Below are 10,800 nucleotides of genomic sequence, written 5' to 3' on the forward strand. Positions count from 1 at the left end.
CTGCAGGGGCTGCAGCCTATGCCATCGCTGGCGACTCACGGCAGCCCAGCTCCAGGTCGAGCTGTTGTTCACCATCTTAGCTGTAGAGGACGCAGTGTCACTGGCCCTCATGTAAGATCCGAACCGGGGCCCTGCTGTTCAGAGCTGGCATCCCAAGCCAGCTCTTAACCAATGCGCCACTTGGCTGGCCCAAAATATGTCTTTTTAAATAAAGTTTTATAACGAAGTATAATACTACCTCAAAGACTTATGTCACTAGTTTTTACACAATATCTAGAAACCATCTAACTATCCAACCAGGAGAAAAATGGTGAATTCACGGTGCAGGCAAATGGTGGTGGAATATTAAAAAGTGTAATGTTTCCAAAGAATATTTAAAAGGACAAAGCAATGCTCATGATATAACATTAAGTGATAAAGGATACCTATATATGTGCCATTTGTTTCTTCTAAGAAATTATATACGTATATACCATGTATGTACAAGCAGAAAAAAGGAACTAAGAAATTAGCATTTTAAAGGTGGTTATTTCTGATAGGAATTTTTGTAAATTTTCTCTTTTTCTACTCATGTTATATATTTTCCAAGTTTCTACAATGAACATGTATCCTTTTATTAAAAAAAAAGTTACTTAAAACTTGCAATGCTACTGATTAAGGACAGACGTATAACAATTGTATCACACTCTCACCACTCTGATTATTACAATTACATTTTTAATTTTGTCTAATGTAAAAGGAGTAAAATGGTATCATGTCTTATAAAAAGTCATTTTATAAATAAGAATAGAAATATCAATAATCTTTCTGGTTCCTTATTGATTCCATCTGACTTCTACAACCCTGCAGAGGGTCTCAACAGCTGGATAACCCACAAGGGTAAGCACTAAAGATACTATTAGGCTTTTGTTCAAACACTGGGATATAGTCACCTAAAACAAATTAAGGACCCTTAAATCTTCTGGTGGGAGTGAATAAATATTCAAGATTCCTAGTTTTATAGACAAACAAAAATTTAAAAGGCACACTCTAATTAAATAAATAATGGGAGAACCAAACCCTATAGATCTGGACAGTCCACTAGCTACATATGGTTATTTAAATTGTTAAAATTAAATAAAATTAAAACTTCAATTCCCGGGACAGCCAGTTACCTCAGTTGGTTAGAGTACAGTGCTCGTAACACCAAGGTTGCCGGCTCGATCCCCACATGGGCCACTGAAATGCCCTCCACAACTAGATTGAAACAACTACATGACTCGGGAGTTGATGGGTCTTGGAAAAACACACTGTTCCCCAATAAATTTAAAAAAAAATTTTGAATTCCCAGTCACACTAGCCCCATTTCAAGTGTTCAATAGCCTTCCCCCGCCACCCCATATCTAAGAGCTACTGAACTGGACAGCATAGATACAGAACATCTCTATCATAGCAAACAGTTCTATTTAGGTGGATGATGCTACAACAGATGTTGCTGAACACACATGGGGAGAAAAACCCAGTTAACTGTATATGTAAATGAAATTTGTAAATCAATCAAGAACGCTTTTAAAATGGTATGAAAACCTGAAGGAATGGAAGACCATTTCTCTTTTGATCAAACCTGTGGAAGAAAGGAGATTATGCCTATAACTTACATTCGCTTTTGCTTTAAAACCCGCAAGGCTTTCTGCTTGACCATATTCTGGGGAGAAAAACAGATTTTTAATGAAAAGTAGAAAACATACATATGGTAAAAGAAATCTCCCATGCCCTCAGACTTATATATCTAGTTACTCTCTTCTTCAAAGTAGTGGACGCAGTGGCTTCTGGATTGTTCTTCACCTCTCAAGCACTTTAAGCCTCAGCTTGTCTCTCTGCCTTTGCATCTCATATCTCAGTGCATGAACTGCATTCCTTTTTCCTAGTATGTATTAGCTCCACCCCCCAACCCAACAGTGCTGATTTTGTGTATCCTGTTGCCTTAAGAGATTCCCAACTTGGACATCCTGCTATCCACTCAAACTCAGCATGCGCAAACTCCTCAACCTGCTCCCTCCTTGGAAATTGCTAACAATGGCCCCACCAATCTCTCACTTCTCTAGGTTGTCTCCTACCTTTCCTCTCTCTGTTGTCTCTTCATGCAGTCTTCTCACTGATTTTCAAAACTCATTTTCAAACTGATTCATGTCATTCTCATGACTACCACTATGGTTCGGGCTTTCATCTGCAGATGAGCTTTCCTGCCTCTGGTCACTCTTCATTCCATGCCATCAACTAAGATGGCTGAGAAAAGCCTCTTGTTACTTCCCTTTCTATACTGTTCCATAAATCATTTTATTTGTCTCCTCCAATGAAGAAGGAAAAGCAAATATTACTTCAAAGACAATAATATAATAATACCTGACATTTATTAAATGTTTCTATGTACTAGACACAGTGCTATGTAGGTCACATGAATTACCTCATTTAATCCTCACACTATAGATATTGTCCCCATTTTACAGATGGGTAAATGAGGTTCAGTGATGCTAAGTAACTTGCCCTAACTCAAATGATTTATAAGTCACGAAGATGGAAGCAAAGAAAGTAGTTCTATATCCACGGTCCATGTACTTCAATACAGTATTCTATGTTTCTACCTAACAGAAAATGGAAATGAAAAATGAAGTGACTTTATCAAGGCCACAGCTAGTAAGTAGTGATAGTGTTATTAGAACACTGGTCTCCAGATGCCTAGTTCAGCACTTTTTCCCCAGCATGCCACTCCTTAATCAGTCTATTATACCTACCAAACATGACCAGCCTAACAACTCATTATTCCTGAGAATGGCCTATCCCTTTTCTCCAGATTGCCACTGTCTCAGTAGAATCTGTTAATTCCCATGTACCTGTTCAGGACATGTGATCAGTATCTTCTCTCCACTAGGTCAAACTCCAGCCTCTCTCTCATATCTGGCTGCAAACTCTCCTCCCTGAAGGATATACCATCACATAGGTTTTTCTCCCTACCAGACTGTGAGCATGTTTTCTGTATCTCTCACCAGCCCCTACCACCAGGCCCGACTTCCACAGGTGCCCACATTAAGCTGTCACAGCAGCTGCTGCCTACCTTACCTTTGCAGGGCCCTCTCTCATCTTCTTGATCTGATCCTTATACTTCACGAGCTCTGCATCGAGTCGAGAAATCTTCTTGTCAATGGATTCTGCCCTGCTGTCCACCTTGAGGGGAAAGAAAATCAAAGGCAATGGTAGTTACTGTAATATACTTACATGAGGAGAGGCAGGAGAGGAAGGAATATGGAGGAAAAGAAAAAGGATCATAAGGTGAAGGGTAGAAAACTGTGGTTCCCAACAGGAGTGGGGCAATGGGATTTCCAGTCAGAAACATCGGGGAGCTTTTATAAACTATACTCCACTCTCCACATTCTGATATTCCAGAGTCTCCCTCAAGTGCATTTGGGCAGAAAAATAATTTGAGAAAAACTAGGCTGAGTTGCGTTTTCCCTAGAATCAGAGTCTAGTCAGGCTGGGGGCTCAACCTGGAGGTTGTGAAATAAGCTAGTGCCCAGTGGTCCCTGGCTGGGGCTTAGATCTAATGCTGTTCTTTAGATAGAGGGACCATGGTTCTGAATTTTGTGTTACTGAGATCCAAGATGGGTACAGTATGTTGAACTAGGATATCAAGCCTAGGGTCCTGACGTGGGAGAAGGACGAGGGATAAAACATGGGTAAGGGGTCGGGATGGACAAGGTGGGGTGTATGGCCCTACGGCTGTTTGGGGTGAAGGGGTAAAAATAAAAAAGTGGACATGGCAGTGGGCATCAGAAGGGATGGGGTGCAAGCAGGGAGAGACAGTGATGGGTTGAGGGTCCCTGGTTTGTGGCGTCAGGGGTGACCTGGATAACAGGAACAAAGGTGGAGTGCAGAGGGCCGACGTGTAATGGGCCCGGGACCAGGAATGGGGTTGAAGGAGCAGGAGCCGAGAGCCGGGGGTGGGTGGGGTCGGGGTATCAGAGTCCCCGAGCATAGTTACGTGGGGTCAAGCACCCACCGTGCCAATGCAGTCAGTTAAGCTGGGCGGCGGAGCCTTGGGTTTCGCTTTTCCGAAGATTCGGTTCATGTTGGGCAGCCGCAAAGAAAACCCAAACACTAAAGCAAAAAACAGAAAACGGAAGCAGAGTCACCTCCGCCTGTGCCTTGACTTCCGGGCCCCCATGCGCAAGCGCAGCGTGCCCATTGGAATTTCCCGATCCTTTTTCCGGCTTTTCATCTCGGCCTTCCGGGGAAGGAGAGCTCCAGGAGGTTGGAGGTGTGGGATAGAGTGTCAGCAGGGGGGCGTGGCCTCGCTGAAGGACGCGGGCGTGGCTTCAGATGAGTAAGGTGGGGCCTCGGCTGAGTAGGTGGGGCCCTGGACGGCTTCCCCACTATAGAGCAAGGCAGAGCCGGCTCGGTGGGGCGGGGCCGGTGGGCCCGGGCGAGGCGTGGCGCGTCTGGAAAGTAGCTCCGCGGTGTTGCTAGACGCGGCGCTCAGGTGGCGCGGAGTTCAGCTCCTACCGTTGGGCGGGTAACAAGCGCGGATCTGGCGGAGCGCAGTGGTGCGCGAAGACAGCGAGGCGACCGGGAGCGGCTGGGCCCCCGGCGGCGCGCCCCTCGGCCGGGCCGGGAGCAGCGCCAGTCGGTGCCCCCGGCCGAGCGCGGTCCGCTTCCGTCTCAGCAATCATCTACCCGGAGTGCGGCCAGAGGGCATGTCGGATCCACCAGGGGCGCCGCCTCCGGCGCTCGCAGGCCGCGGGTGAAGAAGAAAGTGCGGCCTCGCTCGGCCAGGAGTGAACAAGTGGCCCAGAGCGTAGAGGTGACAGAGAACGAAGAGGTGACCCTAAGCGAAGAGGTGGCTCTAAGCGAAGAGGTGGCTCAGAGTGAGGAAATGGCGGCAGCTGGGCTCATCGTGACCGTCACCCACAGTGAGCACAGGTGGCCGGGTGGCCTCCCTGGCGGGCTACTAAGGTCTGGCGGGGTCTGTGAGTTTGGCCACGTGTCTTCGGGAAGCGGGTGTCCAGGGTTTGTCCTAGCGTCCGGAAGTGTGGGTTCTTGTTTGTGTCCGTGGGGCTGGCTTTTGTGCAGGTCTGTGTGAGCACACTTTTCTGTATGGCCGCTGTATTTTGTCTCAGGTCGTTTGTCTCATCCTTGACATTCGTGCTTCACGTCGTGGTCCTGGTTATATGTGTTAGTGTGTGCCTGCACGGTTATTGTGGGACTTTGTGTCAGGCTTGTATTTGACCATGTGTATGATTGCTGTGTTTCTGGACACCTATGTGTGTGGTGTCTGAACTCATGTCCGCTGTTTGAGTGGGCCCTAGGTCCAAGCATACACTCTGGACACCCTTTGGGTCTGTCTACTGTTGGAGTAGACACAGAACTAAACAGTCAATTCACTAGAGAGCTGAGTCCATGAGGTTTCCTCAGGACCAACCCTGGAAGACCCAGGGCCTCAGAATCTGGAGACCAGGATTCTAAATCCTGCAGTTTTGAGTGACCTTGGAATGTCTCCTTTCTACGCATCTGGTTTCTCTCTCTGAAGTAGAGTCGGTAACACCTGTCCCTGTGGCTTCACATCTGTTGCGCGGGCTCAAGCCTTGGCCTAATGCACTGGACATAGACTACCTCTTTACTGTCCACATACCTGGAAAAGAATTGGCACCTCTGCTCCAAAAAGAAATTTTTTGCTGTTTGAGTTTATTCACTCATTTGTCTATTTACTGAGCACCAACCATGTATGTGTCCAGTAGGAGAGACTTGGAGGAAAAACAGTCCCTTGCCCATTAAAGGAGACAAAGGCCAGTATAGTACCGAGTACAGGGCAGTCAGGCCACAGGAGGTAGATGGCTTATAATGAAAAGCATGGACTTTGGAATCAGATCTGAGGTCAAGTTCTGATTCCACAGTTGGATCTCCATAGTCAGGTTTTAAGTGGACTGAACTCCGTTTGCTTATCTGTGAAATGAGGAATAATAGGTAGTCCCTACTTCATAGGGTTGTTTTGAGGATTAAATAAAATAATGCATGAAATAAGCCTAGACAGCCCCTTGTGCATGTTAAGCCCTTAAAATATTAGTTGATATCACCAATATTGTTATTATAATAGAGAAAACAAAAATCCTTGAGCAGGTCACCAGAGGAAAGCTGGGCAGATGGGGTGAAAGACTGTTTGGAGAAAGTGGCATATGAACTGGGTCTTGAAGACTGTGTAAATAAGTATCATAAAGTGTCAGCCTATATTGGTTTATGTGAAAGAGTTTTCTTCATTGAATGCTTTTCTCTCTCCCAAGGCAATGAGAAGCATGACCTTCATGTTATTCCACAACAGGACTGTACTGAACCAACTGTCCAAGACCTGGCCCAGGTTGTTGAAGAGGCCACAGGGGTCCCCCTACCTTTTCAAAAACTCATATTTAAGGGTAGGCATTTCTCTTTCAGCTTTGAGCCTCTATGGCTAAAGGGCCTATTTAAAACTGCTTTACCTTACCTGATGGTAACTCTCAGTTTCTCAAACTGGCACAATTCTTATTTGCTGTTTGAGTTTATTCACTAATTTGTCTATTTACTGAGCACCAACCAGGTATGTGCCCATGTGTGCCCAGTGGGAAAGACTTGGAGGAAAAAACAGTCATTTATTCCTTCAGCAAATATTTATTGACATATGTACTGGATACTTCCAAACATTTGGTCAGGTATTAGAGTTGAAGTCACGTGAGGGTGGCAAAAATCTTACCATTTTGATGAAACACATAGTTAGACTTGCCTGGCTAAGTTAGATCCTCTTTCCATTGTATGGTCATATCACACTCCCTACCACTTCAGCATAACTTGTATTGAAATTACTGTTACATAATTATTTTGATAGTTGCTGGACACTTGATTTTTCTGTTAGAAGAACAAACTCTGTGAGGGCAGAGATACTGCTATGTGTCCAATGCTCGGCACAGTGCTGACACAGAAAGGGTGTTGAATGAACAAGCTTACCTGGGGTCTGGCCGTGACAGGCCCATGAATGATGCTGTTTTCAGCCAGGACTCACTTCCTCCCCACCCCCAGCCTCTGTCTTCCCATTCCCTTGAGAACCCATTATTTTGGTATCTGATGGGGCCAGATTTATCCCATTTTGGTGCCAGTCCTAATGGGATAATTTATACTTCATAGTGTAACTCTTTGTCTTTTGTAAAACATTCATTTTAGAATTATAAAGGCAATAGAAATCCAAGTTTTAAAATAGAGAAAACACACAGAAGAAAATGTTCTCCTGAATAAAACCTCTCATAACATTTCACATATTTCTATCCAGTCTTTTTTGTTTGTTTGACCTGTCACCTAGAAGTGTGGGGTCTTTTTTGTAGTTTTTTTTTTTTAGTTGACAAAACCAGGATCATATTAATTATACAGTTTTTATACCATTTGTTTCTTATAACACTGGGTATTCGCTATTTATTGTGGCGTTGAAGTTTCTGGAATAAATGCGCTTTAATGCCTACAAAGCCTTCTGTTGTACTGATGTATAGCTAATCGGTGTAGTTAATCAGTTCCCTGTTCCTGAATTTTTGGCCCTTTCCAGTTTCTCACTATTATGAATAAAGTTGCAGTGAAAATTATTGTATAACAGTTATTGTGCAGACACATGTCCAGTTATTTGTTTAGGATAAATATCTGAAGTGAAGTTACTAGGTCAAGACACTTCTAAAAAGGTTACACCAATTTATCCTCTTCTATTTAGTGAACACAGTTGTTTATCTCCTGTACGCTTGCTGAAATCTATTTTCAGTGTTGTACAATTGTTACAACTTGACGTAACTTTCTTCTCTTCAGGAAAATCTCTGAAGGAAATGGAGAAGCCATTGTCTGCACTTGGAATACAAAATGGTTGCCGGGTCATGTTAATTGGGAAAAAGGTAAATTGCTTTTTTCACCAGGATACCTTCAAATCAAATTGACTAAGGTCTTTTATGCATATTTCTATTTAGAAGGCCAAATTGGGGACCCAGAGTCTGCATTGGTGAAATAGCTATCTCTAAAAAGATGTAGTCTTTGTTTGATGGGATTACCAGTTTTGTTCTCGTGTCCTCTGGAGCCTATTGGTTAAGGGTTTTGCTCTGGAAGTTAGGAGCAGTTGTGCTGCCTCAGCAACTCAGGTTTTGTGTTAATAGTGGAATCAGCCTGGTTAAAAAGGTGCCTAAGGCTGGCCTTATTCACTTGGAGGGAATTTGCAAGAGAACATTTTGTTAAAATAAACTTGTAGGTTTTGAAAATAAGTACTCTGTGCAAGTTTTAACCTCTCCCGTTAACCACACTTTTTTATTAAAGTCGCTCACACAGGAAAACACTGGCTGGAAAGAAAGGCTCAGACTAAAGAACTGAGGGAGAAAAAGAGCCAGTTGGTGACAGGTGAGGACAGTAGCTAGCCTCTGGGGTGATGAGAGAGGGCCATGGCCAGTCCTTCATTGTGACACAATAGAATTGTTGGTCATCTGAAAAAGTTCCCTTACTTTGAATGAGGTGCCTGACTCAATGGAGAGAGGGCAGAGATTAGCAAAATGGAGGCAAAGAAAATCTAGTCCAGACATGGAGCTGCCAGGGGACTGGCACTTAGGATTTGGCCACAGAGAAGAATATGAACAGTTTGGGATAGTGTAAAAGTAGGAAGTTGCTGGCCCTGGCTACCAGTTGTTTGGGAAATATCCTGGATTTCTTGTTCAGGGGTCAGGGAGAGTGGTGATGGGGAATGGGCAGAACCCACATGTTAAGGTTGAAGAAGCTGTAGGACCCCTGATTGGAGGAGCTGTCCTGGGGTATATGGAGCCAAGTCAGATTCCAGTCTAAGCTCCACCTCTTTGGGCCTATGTGACCTTAACCCTACGTTGGACACAACTGATCTCACAGATTCATTGCATACAAATTTTCAAATATCTTAACAGTTAAGTATCATGACTCATCGCTTCCGTATCTTCCCCCTCTCCCTCTACTGTAACCTATCACCAGTTGTGTTTGTGACTTAGTACAGTAAAGACGTATTTCACAGCGGCATCTTTATGTGCATTGAATCTGTGCGATCAGTTGCGCCTGACGGAGGGTTAAGTTACTTTACAATAACCTCAGTTTCATCATCTAAAATAGTACCTACCTCATTGTGTTGTGGTAAGGTTTAAAACAGTAATACAGATAAAGTGCTTAGGATAGTGCCTGGCATAGAGGGAATGCTCAATAAAAGTATTCATCATCGTCGTCATCATATTCAGTGGGGGAACTCAGTGGATGACCTTTTGGAATTCTGTTTAAGGAATAGTAGAATTCCACCTGTCTCACCATTCTGGACTCCTCACAGATGTTCACTGTAATTTGTTCACCCTTCAGGCATCATTCTGGATGTTGATGATCAGCCCCAGGCTGAGATTGAACCTGGCTGCATTCTGTGAATCCAAGCTGTCAGGGCCTTCGCCAGAATGTTTACCTAATACCTACTCTCTAGTCTAGTTTTTGTAGATGGAAAGAAAGCCTTAATGTATAACCCTCTAGCTTAGTTTCTAAGAAGTAGCAGAGTTAAGACTTTTTTCTAGATGAGTAGTTTAGCCCAATTGTGGTCAGATTTTTTTCCTGACAGAATACTATTCCTGGTGATTAATTGGCTTCATTTTATTCTTACATATTTTAGAGTAGCCCAGAGGAAGAGGTTGAACTAAAGAAGTTGAAAGATTTGGAGAAGTCTGTGGAGAAGCTCGCTAACCAACTGGAAGAGTTGAATAAGGAGCTTACTGGAATCCAGCAGGTAACTCTCTGTGGACTTTGACTTTTTAACTTCTCTAAGAATTTTGTGGAGATACAAATGTGTGGTTATAAGGACAGGCTGTGAAGTCAGACTCCCTGGGTTCACATTCTGGCTCTATCCTTCTATCACTGTGGGCAAGTTTGCCTTTGTCTCAAGTTCCTCAACTGTAAAAAGGAGAAAATGATGGCACCTCTTTCTTGGGGTTGTTGTGACAATTAAATAATGTAGTTTGAGCCTGACACATGCTAAGTGCTTTGTAAGTATCATCATCGTTATTTTCAAACCCCAGCCAGCATCCATTTGTGCTCCTAGGAGAGGACCTGCCATGCTAGGATCATGTATTGTCTGAAATAGAATAGGTAACTTTGCTCAGTCTAGTTGTTATAATATGTTTAGTAAAGCAAAGTACATTGTTGATTCATAGGATGTCCAAGTTGAGTGTAATCTTAGTGAGATGAGGTAATCTAATTCAATTGCTTGTATTGGAGATGGGTTACTAAAACCAAGTAAAGATTGGAAGCAGCCCCAAATTACTTATTTCTTTTTGACCTTCTCATTTTGTAACATTAATGGATGTATGTTTGTGTTTTAATTACAAAAGTAATACATGCCGATTATATGTAATTTTTAAATAAACATGTGGGCACTAGTATGGGAAACAAAAATTACCTGTAAGGCCCTCCACTCAAGGATAATTATTACTAAAAACTGGAATGTATTTTTCCATCTTAAAAAAAAAAATTGGGGGCCGGCCGAGTGGCGTGTTAAAAGCTGGCTTGGGATGCCAGAGGGCCCCGGTTCAGATCCCACATATGAGGGCCAGTGACACTGCCCTCTACAGCTAAGATGCTGAACAACAGCATAGCAACTTGTCTGTTCCCCTTCCCCCAATTCCCCAATAAAAATCTTTTTAAAAAGGGCCGGCCAAGTGGCGCGATGGTTAAGAACTCGCTTGGGATGCCAGAGGGCCCCGGTTCGGATCCCACATAGGAGGGCCAGTGACACTG

At 43.7% G+C, this 10,800-nt stretch overlaps 2 protein-coding genes across 2 annotated transcripts in view; one reads left to right on the plus strand and one right to left on the minus strand.

Moving 5' to 3' along the window:
- CHMP5 (charged multivesicular body protein 5) overlaps positions 1–4,299 on the minus strand; it is a 14,544-nt gene extending 10,245 nt beyond the window's left edge. The window contains exons 1-3 of the mRNA XM_019624490.1: positions 4,034–4,299; positions 3,097–3,201; positions 1,638–1,684 (exon numbers count right to left, since the gene is read on the minus strand). Of these exons, the coding sequence (XP_019480035.1) occupies positions 1,638–1,684; positions 3,097–3,201; positions 4,034–4,102 (221 nt within the window). The 5' untranslated portion in view covers positions 4,103–4,299. The remainder of the gene's footprint in view (positions 1–1,637; positions 1,685–3,096; positions 3,202–4,033) is intronic.
- The window catches only part of BAG1 (BAG cochaperone 1), a 17,044-nt gene continuing 10,440 nt past the window's right edge, over positions 4,197–10,800 (plus strand). The window contains exons 1-5 of the mRNA XM_019624454.1: positions 4,197–4,343; positions 4,484–4,943; positions 6,309–6,437; positions 7,840–7,922; positions 9,680–9,793. Of these exons, the coding sequence (XP_019479999.1) occupies positions 4,197–4,343; positions 4,484–4,943; positions 6,309–6,437; positions 7,840–7,922; positions 9,680–9,793 (933 nt within the window). The remainder of the gene's footprint in view (positions 4,344–4,483; positions 4,944–6,308; positions 6,438–7,839; positions 7,923–9,679; positions 9,794–10,800) is intronic.

Source organism: Hipposideros armiger, unplaced genomic scaffold (genome assembly GCF_001890085.2).
Source record: "Hipposideros armiger isolate ML-2016 unplaced genomic scaffold, ASM189008v1 scaffold_591, whole genome shotgun sequence".
In the NCBI taxonomy this organism is placed as follows: Eukaryota; Metazoa; Chordata; class Mammalia; order Chiroptera; family Hipposideridae; genus Hipposideros; species Hipposideros armiger.